Source organism: Drosophila ananassae, chromosome 2L (assembly GCF_017639315.1).
Source record: "Drosophila ananassae strain 14024-0371.13 chromosome 2L, ASM1763931v2, whole genome shotgun sequence".
NCBI classification, from domain to species: Eukaryota; Metazoa; Arthropoda; class Insecta; order Diptera; family Drosophilidae; genus Drosophila; species Drosophila ananassae.
This window is the reverse complement of record NC_057927.1, coordinates 14259518-14282739: the sequence shown is the minus strand read 5'-3', so window position 1 is coordinate 14282739 and position 23222 is coordinate 14259518. Positions and strand designations below refer to the sequence as shown.

The window sequence follows — 23222 nt, the reverse complement described above, 5'->3', positions numbered from 1 at the left end:
TTTTAATTTTACGAAAAAGTTAATTAAAGATCAATTTAGCTTACAAATTTACTAATATTTGTTTTAATTAGTTTGTAAGTATTTAAATCCAAGCAAATAAATAACGTGTTCCATTATCACAATATATCGATAACACTTGATTGTGCTATCGATGTTGATGTAGCCGCCGATAGGAACAACAAAAACAGGTTTTCAGACTTGCTGTCTGCCTCAATAAAGCTTAAAATAAATAGAAAACACTTTCGAAATGGAGTCCTTATCACAGCTGGTTAAATCCACTCTACCCAACTATTTGTCCAACTTGCCGATTCCCGACAGTGTCGGCGGTTGGTTCAAGCTTTCTTGTAAGTAAAAGTTTAGGATTCAAAGACATGTACGTGGGGTCCATTGGAATTTGCCTCAAAAGGTCGCCCCACTTTTGGCCACAAGCCCTTGATAGTGACACATCATCTTGGGGCTATAACTTAAAGTAATCGGGTAGTGTTATGTGGCGTGATATGGTTGTGTGGTTTGTTTTCAAAGTGCAGTAATTGCACTTTTCCAGTGACACAAGTAGAAGTGGACCTGCACCGATTATGCAACATGGCTCGAGCTCGCCCTCAAGAGAATAATTTGATGAAGTTTATCAGCCGAGTGATAACTTAAAGTAGATAAAGGAAATAATGCGTAAACGCTCCAATGCACACACACACAATCTACATACATCAGTGTATAAATGAACGACCTTGGGCTTGTTACGCCTGGCTGCCGAAAAGATCTAGTTCTGTGCCTTAAAATACCCCACCTGATTTATTTCTCCTGCTTGCAGTCAAGGACTGGCTGGCCCTGATTCCACCCACTGTGGTGGTCGCTGGAATTGGCTACACCGGCTACCTGGCCTTCTGCCCGGCTGCCCAGGCCAGATGCTCGGCCACTAAGAGCGGACGCTGCAACAACCAGATCCGAAAGCACGAGCCCAAGGTGGTGGACACGATCGATGTGGAGGATATAGCGGACAAGGCCGCCTTCTGCCGCTGCTGGAAGAGCAAGAACGTGGGTATAACACTCAGAATTCTAAACAAATATATTAAAAATGTTCTCCCACAGTGGCCCTACTGCGATGGCAGCCATGGAGAGCACAACAAGCTGACCGGCGACAATGTCGGACCAGTGGTGGTGAAGAAGCAATAAGCTTGGTGGCTTGGTAGGATCTGTCATCCATCGGTGCATCCAGACACGTCTAGCATTTCCTTATTGAAATTCTCGCAGAGCTTCTAGTTGCGTTTAGAACCAAGTTGAATGGTTTACATTTTTCGAAATACTTCTACCCTGTCGGAAGGTCTGTCAGACCTTTGTAATCGTAAGCATTAATTGATATTCATGGATTAAGTCAAAAGAAGCCAATAAAATTGCCTAAAAGAAATTAAATCTGATATCTAAATGGATTAAGAACCAGAAGTGTTAGTAAACCCGTTAATTAATTAATAGAAAACTGTTTATTTTTTTTATAAATTATTATTTCTGGCTGCACGCGCCGCTGTTCCGTTGACAATATCATGATGTGCTTTGGCAGGCAGATCCAGATCCTCCAGAGAGACGGCACGACGGATATTTTGTTGTTTATGCTGTTGTTGTAGGAGATACTATCTATATCAGTTGGAACTTAAGAAATAGGCATCGTGCAGTGGCTGCATTTCGAAATTTGAATCTCAAACTTTATTGTTGCTGTTGCTGCTGCTGTTGTTTGTTATGATTGGTCTGTGAGGAGGTGTTGTTTATTTGAAGATCTTGCCCTGGTTGAACTTGCGACCATCCTTGTCGGTGCCGGACCACGAGAAGTACTGGGTGACCAGTTTCTTGGTCTCCTCGCTCTTGGCATCCAGCTTCTTCCAGTCGTAGACCTCATAGTCGATCTGCCAGTCGGGCGAGAGGGGGAAGGCGAGCTCCTGTCCGCGCCACACCCACACACCGGAGATGGTGCTGTTGCCGTCCTCACCGAACAGGCACACGGAAGCGAAGGCCTGCTTGCGCATCTTGTCCAGACGCTGGAACATGCCGGTAATCAGATTGCACGACATGAACACCTTGGACAGCTCCTCGTTGTACTTGTACTCGCCGAACCAGATCGAGTAGTTCTCGGCGTCGAACTTCTCAAAGAAGTACGGAATAGACTTGGCCTCATCCTCGTTGGAGTAGACGCGCTTGAAGTCGTCAAAGTTGAAGGTGCCCTTGGGCAGGGCGTCGAAGGGATCCTTAGACTTGGGCTCCAGAGCCAGGGCCTCATCGGCGGCATCCAGCTCCTCGGCAGGCTCGGCGGCCTTCTTGGGAGCCGGCTCCTTCTTCTCCTTGGGCTTCTTCTCCTGCTTCTGCTGTTGTTGCTGCTGCTGGGGCTTGGCGGCTCCAGTCTTGGCCTGGAACTCGGCATACTTCTTGGGATCGAAGACCAAAGCCTTCTCGCACAGCTTGTAGTCCTTAACGACGGCCTGCACCTGGGGCTGGTTGAGGATGGTGACGAACCAGCGGTTCAAGTTACCAAAGGCACTGCGTGCACTGGGCTCCAGCACGTACTCGTACAAGTGGAGCAGGCTGCTGAACACAATGATGTCGGCGAGGGTGATGCGCTCACCGGCCAGGAAGGTGGAGTTGAGCAGCTTCTGGTTCAGCTGCTGGAGCACAGCCTCAGCGTCCTGCTTGGCAGTATTGTTCTTCTGCTGAGGAAGGATGCCCAGCAGAGGGAACACCCAGGCGCACGAGGCAGGCACGATTTCGTTGTCGGCGAAGGAGATCCACTGCTGGACCTGAGCCTGGACGAAGGGGCACTTTCCACCGCGCAGCTGCTCATTGGCCAGAAGGTAGGCAATGGCGTTCGACTCGCTCAGGGTCTTTCCATCGTTGGTCTCGAAGGCCGGAACCTACAAACAAAAGAAATTCGAATCATGGTTCGGTGCTAGAAGTGATGACGTTGCATGCCGGCAACGCCCCTCTACCCACCTTGCCGCTGGGGAACTTCTTGAGGAACTCCGCCGACTTGTTCGTCTCGCCGAACTTGAAGTTGTCGGCCACTTTCACCTGGGCACCGGAGTACTGGGCCGCGATGAGGGCCTTGTACGCGCGGAAGTTCTCGGGGTAAGTGTACAGCGTCTGAAATTACGATAGTAGCAAACAAAAGATAATTAGTATCGGGTTTTTGGATCTTTTCGGCGTGTGCCGAGAAAGAATTCGCGAATTATCATGCCGTGATTGCGTTGGAATTTGCGAATTTTTAAAGCCATTTTTTATACGTACTCCTTGCACCATCGTGGATTTTCGCCGAAGAGAAAGAAGAAGACAACGTCAGAGAAGAAGAAGAAAAGTCCCATTCACAGGGGTTAGTATTCGTCTGTGTTGCTTTTCGATAAAATACTAGATTTTTCTTTTAACTTTTCAAAATAATAAGAAAATTTATAAATAATTAAGCTTTACATATATTTATTGTTAATATTCTTACTATAAATTTTAAACGGCCCTCGAAAAAATAAATTCAAAAGTTATAATTTTCTGGTAAATAGTAGGCAAGCGTTTTATTTTCGTGAAAATATTGTAAAAAAAAAAGTTTAGAGCAGGATATATTTAATATCCTGCTTTAAAAAATTAATATATTAAAGAATCTTTACGAAGTAAGGCAGTTGTAATTTCATATTCGCCATGTTGTCCGCCACAGGGACCGATAACAGAACTACCGCAACCGATAACTTCGCTCTCTATGTACATCTCTATGTGCCCAATGCTTCGCGCATAATTTTACACAAATTTTACAAATAAAATACAATAAAGCCCAATAAATTGGGGATAAAATTGGAACCGGAGACTTGATTGTGGCAGCTCGCGGCTATGCGCACCTCGACCGATAGAAAACAGCGCCTGTGAATGGTATTATAATAGCGTCGAAAGATCCGGATATCTAGGGAACCGCTGCCAGTGAAAAAAAAAAAAAAAAGTGAAAAGTGGTGTTAACAAGAAGAAGAAGCGCCTTTCGCAGCGAGTACGGTGCGTGCGCTAGTATGTGTGTGTGTGTGTGTCCAAGTATGCGTGTATGCGTATCTTACGTTGCAAACAAATTTGAAAAATTTGCTTAAATTTTTGCAAAATAATTTGGTGGCGGCGTTTCTTTCAACTAAATCTGTGGCAGCATTGTAAAGCACAGCATTGCCTACAAATGTTGTTCCCCAAATATGTGAGTGCACCCCCCGCCCCCCTCGATAAACCATAATTAATGTGAAGAAGGTTTATACCGCAGCAAGCCGTGCATAAATTATAGCTATAATTATAACTGTTTACCTCTCAATTGTTGTTGTTGTTGTTGTTGCCCTTCTCCAACACAAATACAACTATAGTGTGTATATGTATGTATAGTTAGTTTTTTTTTTTTTTTTTTTTTGGGCTTTCTATTCGCCTTGAGCTTTGTCTCCATATATGTACAGATTTCAGGGGTCCGTGCTCCGTGCTCCGAGCTCCATGTGACCTTCATATTTGGGAGCAACAAAATCAATAGTAATATAGTTTACCTTCGCTACCTTTGCTCCCGTATTTACATAATTATTGTCGGGGTGGTGGGGGTATCTATTCAAATCTATTCAATTAGTAATTGATTGGAAGCGGCAGTACGGGGAGCGGTGTGCGGGAGGATTATGACATTCTTTGAAGTGACAGGGGATGAGGGGGCACTGAAGAGAATAAAATAAAGTCAAAGGCTTAATATATATAGTAATTTAAATAAAATATTTAACAAAAATTAGAACACTATCTAAACAGCTGACCGACCGACGACGACAGGTCGCATTTGGAAAGCTTTGCGGTCAAGCTTTGAAAGTTATTAGTTGGCCGATGGGCCGAGTGATACGTAGATATTATTGTGTTTTTGGGAACCATATACATATACTATTTAGCATGAATCACAGGCCTGGCCCCCACTCGACCAGATTGATAATTGATTATCGAACACCTCCTTATCGCCGGGCAGCGGGCTTATCAATCGATTCGCGATGACAAACCGGCCAAACGTGCTCATGAAACCTGTTGTAGTCGCCTCGAATCACTCCAATCGCATGCTCTAGCTTCTCCATTTCTCTACTAATCATAGCCACAATATGTCTGACTCTTGCAGGATAATGAAAGATGCACGAATATGACGTAAATGAGCGCAAAGAGGCACCAGCAAGTCTTCCACCCAAAGAACACGACGACTCCAGCAACACCATCCTCAAGAATAGGAGCAGCTCCAAGAGCCTCCAGGTCCAGGTCAATCTACACCGGGATAAGTCGATAACGGGCGCCGTTGAAGATCAGATCGGTACAGCTGGAGTGAGCAGAGTCGACAAACTCTCACCCACGTGCCTGACCCTATATCCGCTTGTGGTCCAGCTCGTTGACAAGGCGGTGGCACCACCCCAAGCTCCCCAAGCCATCGCAGAGAAAGAATCGAAAGCATCACCGAAACGGAAGCGACAACGTCGCACCTACGCCGCCGATCCAACACGCTGCTCGAGTCTTAGGTCGCGCCAGGAGCCAGCTATCATAGACCTGACCGAAGGCGCCACTTCCAAGCAGCCACCAACTCCGCCACCAGCGCAGGCCGCTTCGCCCACACCCACAGAGCCCACTGAGTACATCAACCCAGGTGAGAGTCACAAACATATCTCCCTTACGCGTGGCTATCAGATTATATAATCACACCTCCATGATAGCTTCATGATTATCACAAGAAAGATTAAAATAATCTGCTTCTTATGCAATTTTGTTTAAAAATGCTTCGAATTCTTTCAGATCACTTCAAGCCAGAGTTTTGGAACCGCATCGAGGAGGAGCAGGAACAGAAGGCAACTGGAAAGAAGCGACGAGGAGGAACGGGTCGGGCCAGGACACGCCGGAATAAGCTATTAAGCGAGCTAGAGACCTACTCGCCAGAAACGGCGGCCGCCATCGCGGCAGCACAACTCGAGCTAGACGCCACATCGAAACCGGGAGGACCGCGGGTCAGTCGCAAGAGGGGACACAACATGTCGCTGTACGATCGCCGGCACCAGACCACCACGGACGAGCGCCGGGTGGCCAACGGTTATGGCGGTAATGGTCTGCGCGCTGGCACCTCTGGTTCCACATCTAGCGAAATTGAGTCCCAGGAACTGCAGAGCCACCAGTATTACGGATCCGCCGGTGGTAGTAATCCCACTGGATCGGGATCGGGCCTGAATGGCAGTTCGGGAGCTGTGAATCATGCTCCTTCCATGGGCACGCTCTGCAACATCGGCAATTCGTGCTACTTGAACTCGGTGGTGTACACCCTGCGATTCGCCCCACACTTCCTGCACAACCTGCACCATCTGATCCACGATCTTGGCGTTGTGCAGCAGGCGATTGTGCGCCAGCAGAGGGCCAAGTCGGCGTCGCTGGGTAGGAATGTGAGTGCCGCGCAGTTGGAGCATGCGCGCAGTTGGAGTAGCAAGGACTTGGCCACAAGTGCGGATCAATATACCGGTCTGAACGGCGGGGCCAGTGCTGCGGTGGCTGGAAGTGGTGGCAGTGCTTCAAATAAATCCACTCACCAATCGGTGTCGGAGAAACTTCACGAGCTATACAACAGCCTACACGGAAACGAGATGGCCGACTCCACGGAGCCGTATCATGCGGACACGCTGCTCCACGCCATCCAGGATGTGAACGCCACCTTCGAGGGCAACCAGCAGCAGGATGCACACGAGTTCCTGATGTGCGTCCTGAACTGTATTCGGGAAACGAACCAGTCGCTGATCAAGGCCATTGGCGAGTGTCCCGAGGTGATTGCAAATGGGTAAGAGTTCCGTAAAGACAAAAAGCAAAAATCTTTATTTAGAAATCCATTCTCTCCACAGTTTTGTTGCTAACCCCGACGAGGTGGACACCGGGGAGGCCCAGGAGCGTGCTGATTCCGCTGCGTCGCAGAGCGTGAGCTCCGGAAACGGATCCCTGTTATCTAGTCAAACAACAACATCGACCAAGCCGTCGTTCTTCTCGCGCAAGTCAAAGAGAAAAGACGAGGTCAAGTCGTCAAAGTCAACGCGCGTTCAGTCGCCACTCAAGGACAACAGTCCCACGGCGGGCACAGCCCACGCCACCGCCAACAGCTTGTTCTACCTAAACACGGTTGATCTCAGTGGCGCCAACAGCACTGGTAGTGGCAGTGGTAGTGTGGTTCCAACACCAACTGTCACCCTACCGTCGGTGACGGCTCCCCAAGCATCCAAATACTCCAGCGACGATGAAATGAACTCGGCCACCGTTCTCAAGGACAAGATGCGACTGGAGGAGAGAATCAGGGAGCTGAACCTCAACTTTTTCAATGCCGACTTCGAGGGCGTAGTGGTGCTGACCACCAAGTGCCTGAGCTGTGAAACGGTGACGCGACAGAAGCAGGGCATGATCGACATCTCGGTGCCGGTGCCAATATCCGGATATGAAAACAGCGATCTCCAGGATAAGCCCAGCAATTACATTCAGGTTGGTGGTCACTCTTAGACTCCTACTTACTTCTACTAACTTCTTCTACTTCCAACAGAACTCTTGCATCACCAAGGAGTACTTCCGCGGGGAGAACAAGTATAGCTGCAATCAGTGCACTGGGTACACTGAAGCCATTCGCTCCATCTCGTACGAGGTGCTGCCGAGGCTGCTGGTCATCCAGCTGAATCGCTTCTCCGGTGGAATGGAGAAGGTGAGTACGTACGTGCCCACCAGCTTTACGCTGCCCTGTTTCTGCATCAAATGCTGCGACCTAAGCGAGAGCAACAAGCTCCACGTCTACAAGCTGTACAGCGTAATCACCCATGTGGGGGCCACGCTGACGGTGGGCCACTACATCGCCTATACGTGCTTTCTGGACTTGGCGAGCGATTACGTGAACTGCCCAAAGGATCGCCGCAACACGATGACTGGCTCCCAAACGTCGTCCTCACAGTCAGCGGCTTCCAATGAGAACTCAGCTCCCAATAATGGAAGCAGCAGCGTGGCCAGCACTCCAGTGTCGGCGGCCGCCTCGGCCTTGGCCTCTTCCGGAACGAGCTTGATGAAAAAGATGAAGTTCGGCCGCAGCAAGGCCTCCAGTAGCGGGGATATGAGCAAGAACGTGAAGCAGGTGAATGGAATCAGCAGTAAGACGATCACGAACGGGATTGGGAAGCTCAGCATGAACACCACCTGCCACGGAGTCAACTGCTGTGCCATGCGGCTCTGCTGCAACCAGCAGACGAGCAACAGCAACTCGGCCAGCTGCAGCGACTTCAGCGAGGAGTCCCTGCAGAACGGCAGCAACAGCAATCTCAGCTACGGTAGCTCGGGCGCCACTTATCCCACGGGCTATGGCAGCACCGGACGCGGAGGCGTCAAAGTCAACTACGCACACGGCGGCACGGAGCCCATTTGGTACATGTGTGACGATGACAAGATCAAAGCGATGACCCAGCGCGAGTTCGAGGAGTTGCTGTCGCCCACTCGCAAGATTACGATAACTCCTTACTTGCTGTTCTACGCACGATTCGATTTGCAGCCACAGCAGCCACAGACTGCTGCCTCAAAGCCGGGAACATCGTCAACGCCGCCGCCGCCTCCATCGAGTGGATCACAGAGCTCCTGGTCGAATGATAACGTGCCCAGTGGCTCGCACAAGATTTGAGGTTCGTCAGTGCACCAGTGCACCAGTAGGAGCCACTTAGGCAAGGGCCGGCGAGGCGTTTGAGGAGAAAAGAAATAGAAAACACGGAAAAGTACATATTTATTGGATAGGAGATGTCTCTATAGCCTAGAATAATAAGCAAAAGAAGAAGTCTGTTTGTTAAACAATGTAATCGTACTAAGCTCTATCGTTTACCTACATGCATAACTATTCATTAACTAATCGGCGGTTTAACTGAGACCTCCCTCCCCCTAATAATACAGTTTTGGTCTTAACGTTTATCTATTGTTTGTCTGTTTAATTGATTGATGCATTTGATTTTGGCATTCATTTGTTGTATAACTATATTGTTATTACTAATTAAGGTTAACCAACGCGTCTAAAACACGAATTTAAAACGTTAAAAACGCTGATAAATGGCCTAGGATTGAATTGAAATTATCACCAGGACGTCAGGACACCAGGAACTCTTTTTTTCTTATACTCAAATACAATTTAATGGCGAAAGCAATAAAATGAAAAGAAAACAAATCTTTAATTTAGTGCAAATTAGAGAGTGCATGTCAGAGCAGACGAGTGTTGTAATAATATTAATTATTATTGATAATAATATTGAGGAGTAATCTCAAATAGTCTCATAGAACAGAAGATTGTTTACGGCAGGCGCGATCCGGCAGGATCTGTAATAATTACAGTGTCGGATATTCTACAATCCACTTGCATTCAAACATATTTAATTGGATTAACACAATGTGTCCGATAAAAAATAAATGATATATACAAAGTGTTGAATAGTTGATAGCTCATGACACGGCAGTATAGTGGATTGGAAAAGAAAGATCAAGAAAAGCGAACAACTGAGTATTGTTATGTAATTGATTGCATAGTTTATAAAAGCGTTTTCTTCATACATACGGCAGCTTTCAACAGGATCCATTAACTCAGATACATACATACATAGGCACCACCACCACCACCCCCACACACACAATTGATTAATTAATAATTAATAAACAATTACTGTAATATTGTAATAGCACACTACTTCGGCAATATTTTTAGCGATTTAGTTCTAGTTTCTCCACCTAGTTTTATGTTTATTGTTATACCCTTGCAGAGGGTATTATAATTTTGGTCAAAAGTGTGCAACGCAGTGAAGGAGACATCTCCGACCCTATAAAGTATATATATTCTTGATCAGGATCACCTCCTGAGTCGATATGAGCATGTCCGTCTGTCCGTCTGTCCGTCTGTCCGTCGGTCCGTCTGTCCGTCTGTCCGTCTGTCCGTCTGTCCGTCTGTCTGTTTCTACGCAAACTAGTCTCTCAGTTTTAAAGCTATCGAGTTGAAACTTTGCACACACCCTTCTTTCCTTTGCAGGCAGTATATAAGTCGGAACGGCCGGGATCGGTCGACTATATCCTATAGCTGCCATATAACTGATTGATCGGAAATGCCATAACTTTGGTGTTTTTTAAGTTAGAGGGTTGGGAGTTTCTACACATGTTATATTTGACCAAAATATCTTATGTACAAAATTTCGTAAGGATCGGCCGACTATATCCTATAGCTGTCATAGAACGATCGAAATTGGCATAACTTTGGTGTTTTTTAAGTTAGAAAGATGGGATTTGGTACAGATTCTATTTTGGGGAAAACAATCTGATCTGCCAATTTTCATAAGGATCGGCCGACTATAAACGATCCGCTATATATCTAATAAAATAAGATGGGTGGCGCCACCTAGCGGACTGCGACTGAACTGCAAGGGTATATCAACTTCGGCTCCGCCCGAAGTTAGCTTTCCTTTCTTGTTTTTTTATATTTTACTTTCTTTCGAGAGCGCTGCTATAGTGATATTAACATTTACAAAGCAAAGATTTGTGTAAAATGTAATTGTAAAGTTTATAATTAACATTTAAAATTAACAATAACAGTAACACACTAACAATGAGCAGAAGGAGCAACATCGCAGATCCTGCGACCAACACACAAATTCGATTACGGCTCCGGATGGTCTACATATCCGATCGAGAACCGAGAACCGAGAACCCTTTGATTCCAATTCTATTTATGTTTATTATTGATTAGCATTATAGAACATGCTTAACTAAATATACGAAATATACAACATACATATATTCACATATGTCTAAATCTTAAATGTCTGTTGGATGTTTTTTATTGTTATTTTATATTACAAATTGGATTTCAGTTTCTGATCGTAAACCAAAAGTTTGGGGCCTGCAGCGAGTGGTTCCAGGACTTTGTTCTTTTCTAGTGGAGCTGGTTCATTATTGCTATTTCCGGAGCTAGTGGTGCTGGTTCATTTTTGTCTGTTTGTGGAGCTCTTTCCGGAACTAGTGGAGCCGATTGGGGCTCAGGCACTGTGGAGCGATGAGTTCTAGACCGAGACTGTCGGTTTTAGGGAACTGGATGAGCTCTGCTACCTTGAGGGAGTAATGGCCTTAAATTAAAAGGAAAAATTCCGCCATTACATTTTCGACTCCTGGAAACAAATTATTGAAAAATGAACATGTAGCTTGTTGGATCCTCTACCGCAGATATCTCTAGAGTCTAGAGTCTAGACCATGGAGGCCATTAGACTTGAGAGCAGCATGAAGACTGAGGAACGGAGAATGGCTCTACCCAAAACCAATATCCTTTAAAAGCCACAAAGCCCTTTCTCAAATGAATTTCAACTCCCCATTCGGATCAAATGAATTATAGAAAATAGAACAAGGTGTTATATATTTGTTACGCAATGATATATACAGTTGGCTCTATTTAATGTTGCTTCTGTAAGTGGTTCTTGATAAACATAATGAGACTTATTGCAATGCTTTACACGATATTACTTTTATACATCGTATCTCGTATGTATGTATTCGTATTGCAAAACTTTGAAAGGAAGCTGGTCTTATTTTAAAACTTGCCTTAATTACCAATTTGATTCAACTAATAAGAATATTCAATTTAATAACTTAATAGAAAATTATACATCATTCATTTTAATAGCTAATTAAATATTGTTATATTTAGGAAACGCAATTGATACATAATTACAAAATTATATGTAAGTATGTACATTCACTTTGTTGTTTTGTTTTGTTTTTTTTTTTTTTTTTTCTCATATCTCTATTCTAAAGTTAAATATCATTTTTGTCGTGTTGGATAGATTTTGGTGTCTAATGTGCGTGTTATGTGTCATAAATATCATGAATGTGCATTGTGTGTTGGTAGCCAGGCTCCACTTTTCAGTTTTTCTGTTTTCTCAGTAAATAATATACTTTAAAACAATGTTGTGCGTATACCTTGCGACTGGGTAAGTATTAAAATTCTACTGCATAATATTCAAATAAAATATTTGTTACTTAATCAAAAATATAACAGGATTTGTTAAAACATTATTCGAATTTTGAAAATGGGAGCTTGGCTGTCTAATTTTGTAATTTCCATTGCTTTATATTGGAAAGTATATTTTTTTATGGTTGACATTATGTTTTTGCGCGTTGTTTCTTATTTATCGAAATAATAAAATGAGGAATATATGTTTTATCTTTTTCTGAAATGACCAACACATTACTCGTCTATGAACAGCATTTACTTTTGTTTTACTTTATGGGGAGGTACTAATTTGTTAACAATTTCTATTCATGACAAGTCCTACTCTTTCGAAGTCGACTGCTTGCATCTTAGTGTTCGTTTATAGTGCCATATTATTTCGACGTCCGTTCACCTTATTAACTAAATTGCAGATTTTTAAGGCAGGTCCTAGCTTCAGGCCCATGTACTTCATCATCATTTCTGAATTTAGTAATAGTAAAGCTTTACCATCGATTTCCTGCAAGAAACCAAGCACAATTATTCCAAAAATTTAAAAAAAAGAGTATATTATTTCTTCACTTACATGTTTCCGAAACAGATCACCATGAATGGCGAGGGAGTTATCGTTGCTCTCGATGTATTGGATAACCTCCTCGATGGTCCAGTCGATGGGCTGGGCACGCAGGTGCGAGGCAGCCGACGCTGATGTGGGTGTGCTTACGGGTGAGGTAATCGCTGTATAGTTTGTGGATGCCGCTGCAGCGGCTGCTGGTCCCGTTGGTGCGGTGGCCGCCTTGGCTGCCGTTACTCCGCCTGCAGCCAGTGCAGTGGACGAGGCTGACTGGCAGCCAGTGAAAGGCGTGGATACGGATGTGGGCAGCGAGGCGCTGGACGATAACGTTGTCGGGCTCTTGTAATAACTATTCGAGGACTTCACGTTCACCTGCTCCGGATGTACTTCAGCTACCAGTGGAGCCAGGTACTTTCCAAACGACGAAGCGTTCGCTGTTCCTCCCGCCAAACTGGTGCTGGAGGAAGTCGTGGAGCTACTACAATGGCTGGTGGTCACTACCGTGGCTTGGCTCGTCGTGTCTGAATTTCCATTCGAAACGATGCCACTGCCTTTTACGTGGTGCTGGAATCGAACTTTTCGTAGCGCCTGGGCCGTGGACGATCCTTGCGATCCCACTCCGTTGGGTTCAGTCTTCACGACTACCTTGGATGACTTGCTCCCACTGCTGTTGTGATTTTGGCTGTTCTGGTGGTTGGACGACTCCTTTCCACTGTTCGGCGACGATTTTGGTTTAGCCTCCACGGGAGACTTAAGGCCTGCCTCCTGTTTGATGACAATCTTTTCGACGGGAGGACTCGCTGCCGAGTTGGAGTGACGGTTCCGCTTGTCGGCGAGCACAGGCGAGGTGGGAGGCGTCGCTGACTGGGTCAACGGACGCTTCCTGCTACCAGCGCACTTCTTGCACTCCTCCGTCTCGTGCACCAGGGAGATGAGATTCGCACATGCCCGGCATGTGGTGCACAACGTCTCTATAAACTGGGCAAGGCTTTCGTCGTCCTTCATGCGTAATGGCGATGGAATTTTAACCTAAAAACGGATTCAATTATTAAATTAGATGGCCAAAACTATTAAAAAGATGACCTGAACTCACGGTAAAATTCTTTCCAGCCGCCGTCACGATGTGAACATCACCCTCTAGCGCAAAAAGCAGCTTGGACAGTTGCTGTGTATCCGTGCTGGCAGCTAACACCTCCTGGAGACATAGCTTGGCCAGCGTTTGATACGTCGGACCCGTAACCATACACGGCAGCTTGGAATTGTTGATAAACGGACCGCCCTTGCAATTGGGATGGAAATGGGCGGTGGCCGGCGAGGCAGGAACCATGGCCTCCGACTCGGGCACCACAGTGTAGCGTGGACGTGGCCGCTGCTTACTGGAGTTGGAGTCCATGCGTGACTTATGGCCCGGCGGTTGCATTGGGTGACAACTGCGTGCGCACCATCCGACCGGAAATATGTCTCTGGATCGGTAGTTGCACCAGTAATCGAACGCTCCCCGCCAACCGTCGAAGGTGACGTGAATCTGGTCGTCCTTGATAGCATCCACAGTGGCGCAGCAGATCAACTGCGGGTTCTTTTTGTCAACAGCCTCCAGTTTCTGGCCCACCTTGAACAGGTTCTCCTCCGGCGACAGCGGCTCGGGCTGAAATATGTCCTCGGGAGCAACCATAGCGTTGTTCAGGATCTTACACAGGTAACCGGGCCAGCTGGAGGCGTTCATGCGGAATCCTAGTGGTGGTTGCAGCATTCCTCCATTCTTTTCGCAGTGACCAATAGCATGGATCTCGGTGGAGTCTACCAGCCGCCAGAAATCGTTCTGCGAGTCGCTTCCGTCCAGGCGCAAGCGTAATCTGGATCCCAAAACTCCCACCACTGTTGCAATGCATGTGGACGTGACGTTCCGTGGATCCAAGGCCTCTAATTTCATGCCAATCTTAAAGTCATTGTTTGGAGGGTTCTGAGCCTGTTTAAAACACTCAGCAGGCGCTGCGTCGCTACCCGTTTCCTGAAAAAAAAAATAATCAACGGATTACTTATGTGTCAGAGAGATTTAGGGGCATTACTCACCTCCAGGTAAGCGTCCCAGTCGAATACGTGAAAACTCTCGTACTGAAAGGGACCCGTCGGCGCTGGCGCTCCACTGGCCAGCAACTTGCGATCGCTCTCGAGCAGCCCTTTGCTGTTCGCCGAGCCGCCGCTCTGTCTTGCGGAGCAGTTCTTCTTCTGGTGCTTATTCATGCACATTATCGAGCAAAACTCCTTGTTGGGTGCTCCATCGCGTATGACGTTATCGCATTGGGTACACGCTCCTTTGCTGTACGCCTTGCGAAACTCGGCAATGCACGTCTCCGAGCAGAACTCCTTTTTACCCGTCTGGGTGGGCAGGACGTACTGTAGCGGCAGCTTACCCTCGCCGCACCAAGTGCATGACGCCCGTTTGGGGGGACGACCGCGCTGACGCTGATTGGATGCTGGCGACGTGGATGAGGAGTTAGCGTTTGGGTTGGAGGCGTTGTTTCCATTGCCACTGGTGTTGGAATTGGTGCCGTTGCTGTCGCGACCCCCTGACATGGTTTCCCCTGCTTGGATGTTCTAGTTTGCTGCGCGTTTGCTTATTTCCTCTGCCGGCAAAATCGTTGGCATCTCAGCCAGTAATCCTTTCCCGAAATAGTCTCGTTTTAGCGCTCAAAGTGTATTCATGTACTGCAAATCGCATTTCGGCCTGCGGGCACTTCGTTCCGATCACTTCCAGAAATATATCTTTCAACTATCTTCGCATGCCACAACAACCATCGAAATGGGGGTGTTTTTCCCTCGATCTGAGGGCTAGCAAATTTTTGCGGCGTTCTTGAGGTCACGTAATAACAATTGGTGGCAAAGTGGCGTAGCAGCATTTAGCAAACACTCGCGCTGTTTACAGACTGTCTCGGGGACATTACCAGCTAGGCTTTCAATACGAAAGATTCCCAATCTCCAGTTATTCCTTTTAAATTCAATTGCGTGGTTAAAATCGGTTAAATAGCGAAATTTTACAATTATCTCTTCTTCTTTTTTTATGGCTCCGCCATATTTGTTTTTCTAGGGATGAACTATCGCATACAGCGATGGCAAGTCACGATATGTAACGATATTTGCTCCCAGTCACGGACTATCGAAAATAAGTTATCGATTAATAGGGCGCGGACGGCGTTGCCGGAAAATTCGCGCCCTGAACTGAAATTTTAAAATCAAGCTAAGAATTTCGTTAAATAGGATATAGTTTCTCTATTGTTAGATATAATTTTATATAATGGCCACGTTTCTCATACAATTTTTTTGTCCAATTTTCTGCTGTATTTCTAAATACAATATTGCAGGTCTATATTTTCTCTCAAGATATAATAATAAAAATAAGAAACAAATTATTTTTTATGTATTTTCTGAGAGGTCCCCTTAAAAAGACAACACTGTTCCCAGCGGAGACTATTTGCATTTGCATCAAAATCTAAGGGCAAAATATTTTTAGAAATTTTTTCAAATTTTCTCTTTCGAAATGCGGAAAGTGCATGGGAGGCACATTATGGCCCACAGCAAAGGCTATATCTTTGCCAAAACACATCCGATTCTAGAGCGGAATACCTTAATCGATTTGTGAAACGATTCTCCGCCAATCTGCATCAAAACCTGAGGGCAAAATATTTTTCAGATTTTTTTTCAAAATTTCCAGGGGATCCCCATCAAAATGGGGAACCTGCATGGGAGGCACATTATGGCCAAAGCGAAGGCTATATCTTTGTCAAAACACATCTGATTCTAGAGCGGAATACCTTAATCGATTTGTGGAACGATTCTCCGCCAATCTGCATCAAAACCTGAGGGCAAAATATTTTTCAGATTTTTTTTCACAATTTCCAGGGGATCCCCTTCAAAATGGGGAACGTGCATGGGACGCACATTATGGCCTACAGCGAAGTCTATATCTTTGCCAAAACACATCCGATTCTAGAGCGGCATACCTTAATCGATTTGTGGAACGATTCTCCGCCAATCTGCATCAATACCCGAGGGCAAAATATTTTTCAGATTTTTGACAAAATGTCCAGGGGATCCCCTTCAAAATGGGGAACTTGCATGGGAGGCCCACAGCGAAGGCTATATCTTTGCCAAAACTCAACCGATTCTAGAGCGGAATACCTTAATCGATTTGTGGAACGATTCTCCGCCAATCTGCATCAAAACCAGAGGGCAAAATATTTTTCAGATTTTTTGTCAAAATTTCCAGGGGATCCCCTTCAAAATGGGGAACCTGCATGGGAGGCACATTATGGCCAAAGCGAAGGCTATATCTTTGTCAAAACACATCCGATTCTAGAGTGGAATACCTTAATCGATTTGGGGAACGATTCTCCGCCAATCTGCATCAAAACCTGAGGGCAAAATATTTTTCAGATTTTTTGTCAAAATTTCCAGGGGATCCCCTTCAAAATGGGGAACGTGCATGGGAGGCACACTATGGCCCACAGCGAAGTCTATATCTTTGCCAAAACACATCCGATTCTAGAGCGGAATACCTTAATCGATTTGTGGATCGATTCTCCGCCAATCTGCATCAAAACCTGAGGGCAAAATATTTTTCAGATTTTTTGTCAAAATTTCCAGGGGATCCCCTTCAAAATGGGGAACGTGCATGGGGGGCACATTTTGGCCCCCAGCGAAAGCTATATCTTTGCCAAAATACAACCGATTCTAGAGCGGAATACCTTAATCGATTTTTGAAACGATTCTCCGCCAATCTGCATCAAAACCTGAGGGCAAAATATTTTTCAGATTTTTTGTCAAAATTTCCAGGGGATCCCCTTCAAAATGGGGAACTTGCATGGGGGGCACATTTTGGCCCCCCCAGCGAAGGCTATATCTTTGCCAAAATACAACCTATTCTAGAGCGGAATACCTTAATCGATTTGTGAAACGATTCTCCGCCAATCTGCATCAAAACCTGAGGGCAAAATATTTTTCAGATTTTTTGTCAAAATTTCCAGGGGAACCCCTTCAAAATGGGGAACCTGCATGGGAGGCACATTATGGCCCCCAGCAAAGGCTATATCTTTGTCAAAACACATCCGATTCTAGAGCGGAATATCTTAATCGATTTGTGGAACGATTTTCCGCCAATCTGCATCAAAACCTGAGGGCAAAATATTTTTCAGATTTTTTGTCAAAATTTCCAGGGGATCCCCTTCAAAATGGGGAACTTGCATGGGGGGCACATTTTGGCCCCCAGCAAAGGCTATATCTTTGCCAAAATACAACCGATTCTAGAGCGGAATACCTTAATCGAATTGTGAAACGATTCTCCGCCAATCTGCATCAAAACCTGAGGGCAAAATATTTTTCAGATTTTTTGTCAAAATTTCCAGGGGATCCCCTTCAAAATGGGGAACCTGCATGGGAGGCACATTATGGCCAAAGCGAAGGCTATATCTTTGTCAAAACACATCCGATTCTAGAGCGGAATACCTTAATCGATTTGGGGAACGATTCTCCGCCAATCTGCATCAAAACCTGAGGGCAAAAAATTTTTCAGATTTTTTGTCAAAATTTCCAGGGGATCCCCTTCAAAATGGGGAACCTGCATGGGAAGCACTTTATGGCCCACAGCGAAGGCTATATCTTTGTCAAAACACATCCGATTCTAGAGCGGAATACCTTAATCGATTTGGGGAACGATTTTCCGCCAATCTGCATCAAAACCTGAGGGCAAAATATTTTTCAGATTTTTTGTCAAAATTTCCAGGGGATCCCCTTCAAAATGGGGAACTTGCATGGGGGGCACATTTTGGCCCCCCAGCGAAGGCTATATCTTTGCCAAAATACAACCTATTCTAGAGCGGAATACCTTAATCGATTTGTGAAACGATTCTCCGCCAATCTGCATCAAAACCTGAGGGCAAAATATTTTTCAGATTTTTTGTCAAAATTTCCAGGGGATCCCCTTCAAAATGGGGAACCTGCATGGGAGGCACATTATGGCCCCCAGCAAAGGCTATATCTTTGTCAAAACACATCCGATTCTAGAGCGGAATACCTTAATCGATTTGGGGAACGATTTTCCGCCAATCTGCATCAAAACCTGAGGGCAAAATATTTTTCAGATTTTTTGTCAAAATTTCCAGGGGATCCCCTTCAAAATGGGGAACCTGCATGGGAGGCACATTATGGCCAAAGCGAAGGCTATATCTTTGTCAAAACACATCCGATTCTAGAGTGGAATACCTTAATTGATTTGGGGAACGATTTTCCGCCAATCTGCATCAAAACCTGAGGGCAAAATATTTTTCAGATTTTTTGTCAAAATTTCCAGGGGATCCCCTTCAAAATGGGGAACTTGCATGGGGGGCACATTTTGGCCAAAGCGAAGGCTATATCTTTGTCAAAACACATCCGATTCTAGAGCGGAATACCTTAATCGAATTGTGAAACGATTCTCCGCCAATCTGCATCAAAACCTGAGGGCAAAATATTTTTCAGATTTTTTGTCAAAATTTCCAGGGGATCCCCTTCAAAATGGGGAACCTGCATGGGAAGCACTTTATGGCCCACAGCGAAGGCTATATCTTTGTCAAAACACATCCGATTCTAGAGCGGAATACCTTAATCGAATTGTGAAACGATTCTCCGCCAATCTGCATCAAAACCTGAGGGCAAAATATTTTTCAGATTTTTTGTCAAAATTTCCAGGGGATCCCCTTCAAAATGGGGAACCTGCATGGGAGGCACATTATGGCCAAAGCGAAGGCTATATCTTTGTCAAAACACATCCGATTCTAGAGCGGAATACCTTAATCGATTTGGGGAACGATTCTCCGCCAATCTGCATCAAAACCTGAGGGCAAAAAATTTTTCAGATTTTTTGTCAAAATTTCCAGGGGATCCCCTTCAAAATGGGGAACCTGCATGGGAAGCACTTTATGGCCCACAGCGAAGGCTATATCTTTGTCAAAACACATCCGATTCTAGAGCGGAATACCTTAATCGATTTGGGGAACGATTTTCCGCCAATCTGCATCAAAACCTGAGGGCAAAATATTTTTCAGATTTTTTGTCAAAATTTCCAGGGGATCCCCTTCAAAATGGGGAACTTGCATGGGGGGCACATTTTGGCCCCCCAGCGAAGGCTATATCTTTGCCAAAATACAACCTATTCTAGAGCGGAATACCTTAATCGATTTGTGAAACGATTCTCCGCCAATCTGCATCAAAACCTGAGGGCAAAATATTTTTCAGATTTTTTGTCAAAATTTCCAGGGGATCCCCTTCAAAATGGGGAACCTGCATGGGAGGCACATTATGGCCCCCAGCAAAGGCTATATCTTTGTCAAAACACATCCGATTCTAGAGCGGAATACCTTAATCGATTTGGGGAACGATTTTCCGCCAATCTGCATCAAAACCTGAGGGCAAAATATTTTTCAGATTTTTTGTCAAAATTTCCAGGGGATCCCCTTCAAAATGGGGAACCTGCATGGGAGGCACATTATGGCCAAAGCGAAGGCTATATCTTTGTCAAAACACATCCGATTCTAGAGTGGAATACCTTAATTGATTTGGGGAACGATTTTCCGCCAATCTGCATCAAAACCTGAGGGCAAAATATTTTTCAGATTTTTTGTCAAAATTTCCAGGGGATCCCCTTCAAAATGGGGAACCTGCATGGGAAGCACTTTATGGCCCACAGCGAAGGCTATATCTTTGTCAAAACACATCCGATTCTAGAGCGGAATACCTTAATCGATTTGGGGAACGATTTTCCGCCAATCTGCATCAAAACCTGAGGGCAAAATATTTTTCAGATTTTTTGTCAAAATTTCCAGGGGATCCCCTTCAAAATGGGGAACTTGCATGGGGGGCACATTTTGGCCCCCCAGCGAAGGCTATATCTTTGCCAAAATACAACCTATTCTAGAGCGGAATACCTTAATCGATTTGTGAAACGATTCTCCGCCAATCTGCATCAAAACCTGAGGGCAAAAAATTTTTCAGATTTTTTGTCAAAATTTCCAGGGGATCCCCTTCAAAATGGGGAACCTGCATGGGAAGCACTTTATGGCCCACAGCGAAGGCTATATCTTTGTCAAAACACATCCGATTCTAGAGCGGAATACCTTAATCGATTTGGGGAACGATTTTCCGCCAATCTGCATCAAAACCTGAGGGCAAAATATTTTTCAGATTTTTTGTCAAAATTTCCAGGGGATCCCCTTCAAAATGGGGAACTTGCATGGGGGGCACATTTTGGCCCCCCAGCGAAGGCTATATCTTTGCCAAAATACAACCTATTCTAGAGCGGAATACCTTAATCGATTTGTGAAACGATTCTCCGCCAATCTGCATCAAAACCTGAGGGCAAAATATTTTTCAGATTTTTTGTCAAAATTTCCAGGGGATCCCCTTCAAAATGGGGAACTTGCATGGGGGGCACATTTTGGCCCCCCAGCGAAGGCTATATCTTTGCCAAAATACAACCTATTCTAGAGCGGAATACCTTAATCGATTTGTGAAACGATTCTCCGCCAATCTGCATCAAAACCTGAGGGCAAAATATTTTTCAGATTTTTTGTCAAAATTTCCAGGGGATCCCCTTCAAAATGGGGAACGTGCATGGGAGGCACATTATGGCGAAGACTATATCTTTGCCAAAACACATCCGATTTTAGAGCGGAATACCTTAATCGATTTTTGAAACGATTCTCCGCCAATCTGCATCAAAACCTGAGGGCAAAATATTTTTCAGATTTTTTGTCAAAATTTCCAGGGGATCCCCTTCAAAATGGGGAACTTGCATGGGGGGCACATTTTGGCCCCCAGCAAAGGCTATATCTTTGCCAAAATACAACCGATTCTAGAGCGGAATACCTTAATCGATTTGTGAAACGATTCTCCGCCAATCTGCATCAAAACCTGAGGGCAAAATATTTTTCAGATTTTTTGTCAAAATTTCCAGGGGATCCCCTTCAAAATGGGGAACCTGCATGGGAGGCACATTATGGCCAAAGCGAAGGCTATATCTTTGTCAAAACACATCCGATTCTAGAGTGGAATACCTTAATTGATTTGGGGAACGATTTTCCGCCAATCTGCATCAAAACCTGAGGGCAAAAAATGTTTCAGATTTTTTGTCAAAATTTCCAGGGGATCCCCTTCAAAATGGGGAACCTGCATGGGAAGCACTTTATGGCCCACAGCGAAGGCTATATCTTTGTCAAAACACATCCGATTCTAGAGCGGAATATCTTAATCGATTTGTGGAACGATTTTCCGCCAATCTGCATCAAAACCTGAGGGCAAAATATTTTTCAGATTTTTTGTCAAAATTTCCAGGGGATCGCCTTCAAAATGGGGAACCTGCATGGGAGGCACATTATGGCCAAAGCGAAGGCTATATCTTTGTCAAAACACATCCGATTCTAGAGTGGAATACCTTAATTGATTTGGGGAACGATTTTCCGCCAATCTGCATCAAAACCTGAGGGCAAAAAATGTTTCAGATTTTTTGTCAAAATTTCCAGGGGATCCCCTTCAAAATGGGGAACCTGCATGGGAGGCACATTATGGCCAAAGCGAAGGCTATATCTTTGTCAAAACACATCCGATTCTAGAGCGGAATACCTTAATCGATTTGGGGGACGATTTTCCGCCAATCTGCATCAAAACCTGAGGGCAAAAAATTTTTCAGATTTTTTGTCAAAATTTCCAGGGGATCGCCTTCAAAATGGGGAACCTGCATGGGAGGCACATTATGGCCAAAGCGAAGGCTATATCTTTGTCAAAACACATCCGATTCTAGAGTGGAATATCTTAATTGATTTGGGGAACGATTCTCCGCCAATCTGCATCAAAACCTGAGGGCAAAAAATTTTTCAGATTTTTTGTCAAAATTTCCAGGGGATCCCCTTCAAAATGGGGAACGTGCATGGGAGGCACATTATGGCGAAGACTATATCTTTGCCAAAACACATCCGATTTTAGAGCGGAATACTTTAATCGATTTTGGAACGATTCTCCGCCAATCTGCATCAAAACCTGAGGGCAAAATATTTTTCAGATTTTTGTCAAAATTTCCAGGGAATCCCCTTCAAAATGGGGAACGTGCATGGGAGGCACATTATGGCCAAAGCGAAGGCTATATCTTTGCCAAGACACATCCGATTCTAGAGCGGAATACCTTAATCGATTTGTGGAACGATTCTCCGACAATCTGCATCAAAACACGAAGGCAAAATATTTCTTAGATTTTTTGTGAAAATTTCCTGTGTTGTTTTCTTTTTAAACTAATAAAATAATAAAGAATTATGTTTTCTACTAAAATTTAGTTACTAAATACCCGTTAAATAAAAAACAATCGAAAACTGTGGCTAAACTTATTATTTACGGTTAATTACGAATATTGTATTCGTTGTTTTGCTTTTCCAATCATGGTCGGCTGTAATTTCTGCATGGCATAACATCCAAAGAGCTTCAAAGATGAAACAAGTTTGCAGAACTTTTTTTGGGATTAGCTGAAATATATATTGCGCAAACTTCTGGACTAACTTTGGCTGCCGTCTGATTTTACTCTTTTTGCTTAAATGGTCCGTAACCTGATTTAATTGGAAGGCTTCAAAGCATAATCCGCTCATTTCG

General features: G+C 44.8%; 4 protein-coding genes across 5 annotated transcripts; 2 read left to right on the top strand and 2 right to left on the bottom strand.

The window, feature by feature from the left end:
- The first annotated feature begins 153 nt into the window (after window positions 1–153).
- LOC6499403 (CDGSH iron-sulfur domain-containing protein 2 homolog) lies at window positions 154–1402 on the top strand. The gene is made up of 3 exons (XM_001954671.4): window positions 154–344; window positions 809–1032; window positions 1087–1402. Exons 1-3 carry the CDS (start codon window positions 248–250, stop codon window positions 1168–1170), a joined length of 405 nt encoding a protein of 134 aa, XP_001954707.1. The 5' UTR covers window positions 154–247; the 3' UTR covers window positions 1171–1402.
- A 54-nt stretch (window positions 1403–1456) lies between these two features.
- Window positions 1457–3396, bottom strand: LOC6501180 (elongation factor 1-gamma). The gene is made up of 3 exons (XM_001954670.4): window positions 3265–3396; window positions 2971–3120; window positions 1457–2891 (listed from the first exon to the last, which is right to left on the bottom strand). The coding sequence occupies exons 1-3, from the start codon at window positions 3274–3276 to the stop codon at window positions 1755–1757; spliced, it is 1299 nt and encodes a 432-aa protein (XP_001954706.1). The 5' UTR covers window positions 3277–3396; the 3' UTR covers window positions 1457–1754.
- A 124-nt stretch (window positions 3397–3520) lies between these two features.
- Window positions 3521–9193, top strand: LOC6499404 (ubiquitin carboxyl-terminal hydrolase 1). 2 transcript variants are annotated; one of them, XM_014910554.3, is made up of 5 exons: window positions 3521–4005; window positions 5123–5635; window positions 5782–6805; window positions 6867–7491; window positions 7550–9193. In XM_014910554.3, the coding sequence occupies exons 2-5, from the start codon at window positions 5134–5136 to the stop codon at window positions 8660–8662; spliced, it is 3264 nt and encodes a 1087-aa protein (XP_014766040.1). In that variant the 5' UTR covers window positions 3521–4005; window positions 5123–5133; the 3' UTR covers window positions 8663–9193. The 2 variants fall into 2 exon arrangements, with proteins under 2 accessions (XP_014766040.1, XP_001954705.1); XM_001954669.4 differs by having other exon boundaries at window positions 3521–4192.
- A 2193-nt stretch (window positions 9194–11386) lies between these two features.
- On the bottom strand, window positions 11387–15666 carry LOC6501179 (polycomb protein Scm). The gene is made up of 4 exons (XM_001954668.4): window positions 14631–15666; window positions 13654–14568; window positions 12573–13589; window positions 11387–12506 (listed from the first exon to the last, which is right to left on the bottom strand). Exons 1-4 carry the CDS (start codon window positions 15132–15134, stop codon window positions 12369–12371), a joined length of 2574 nt encoding a protein of 857 aa, XP_001954704.1. The 5' UTR covers window positions 15135–15666; the 3' UTR covers window positions 11387–12368.
- Between the last annotated feature and the right edge of the window lie 7556 nt (window positions 15667–23222).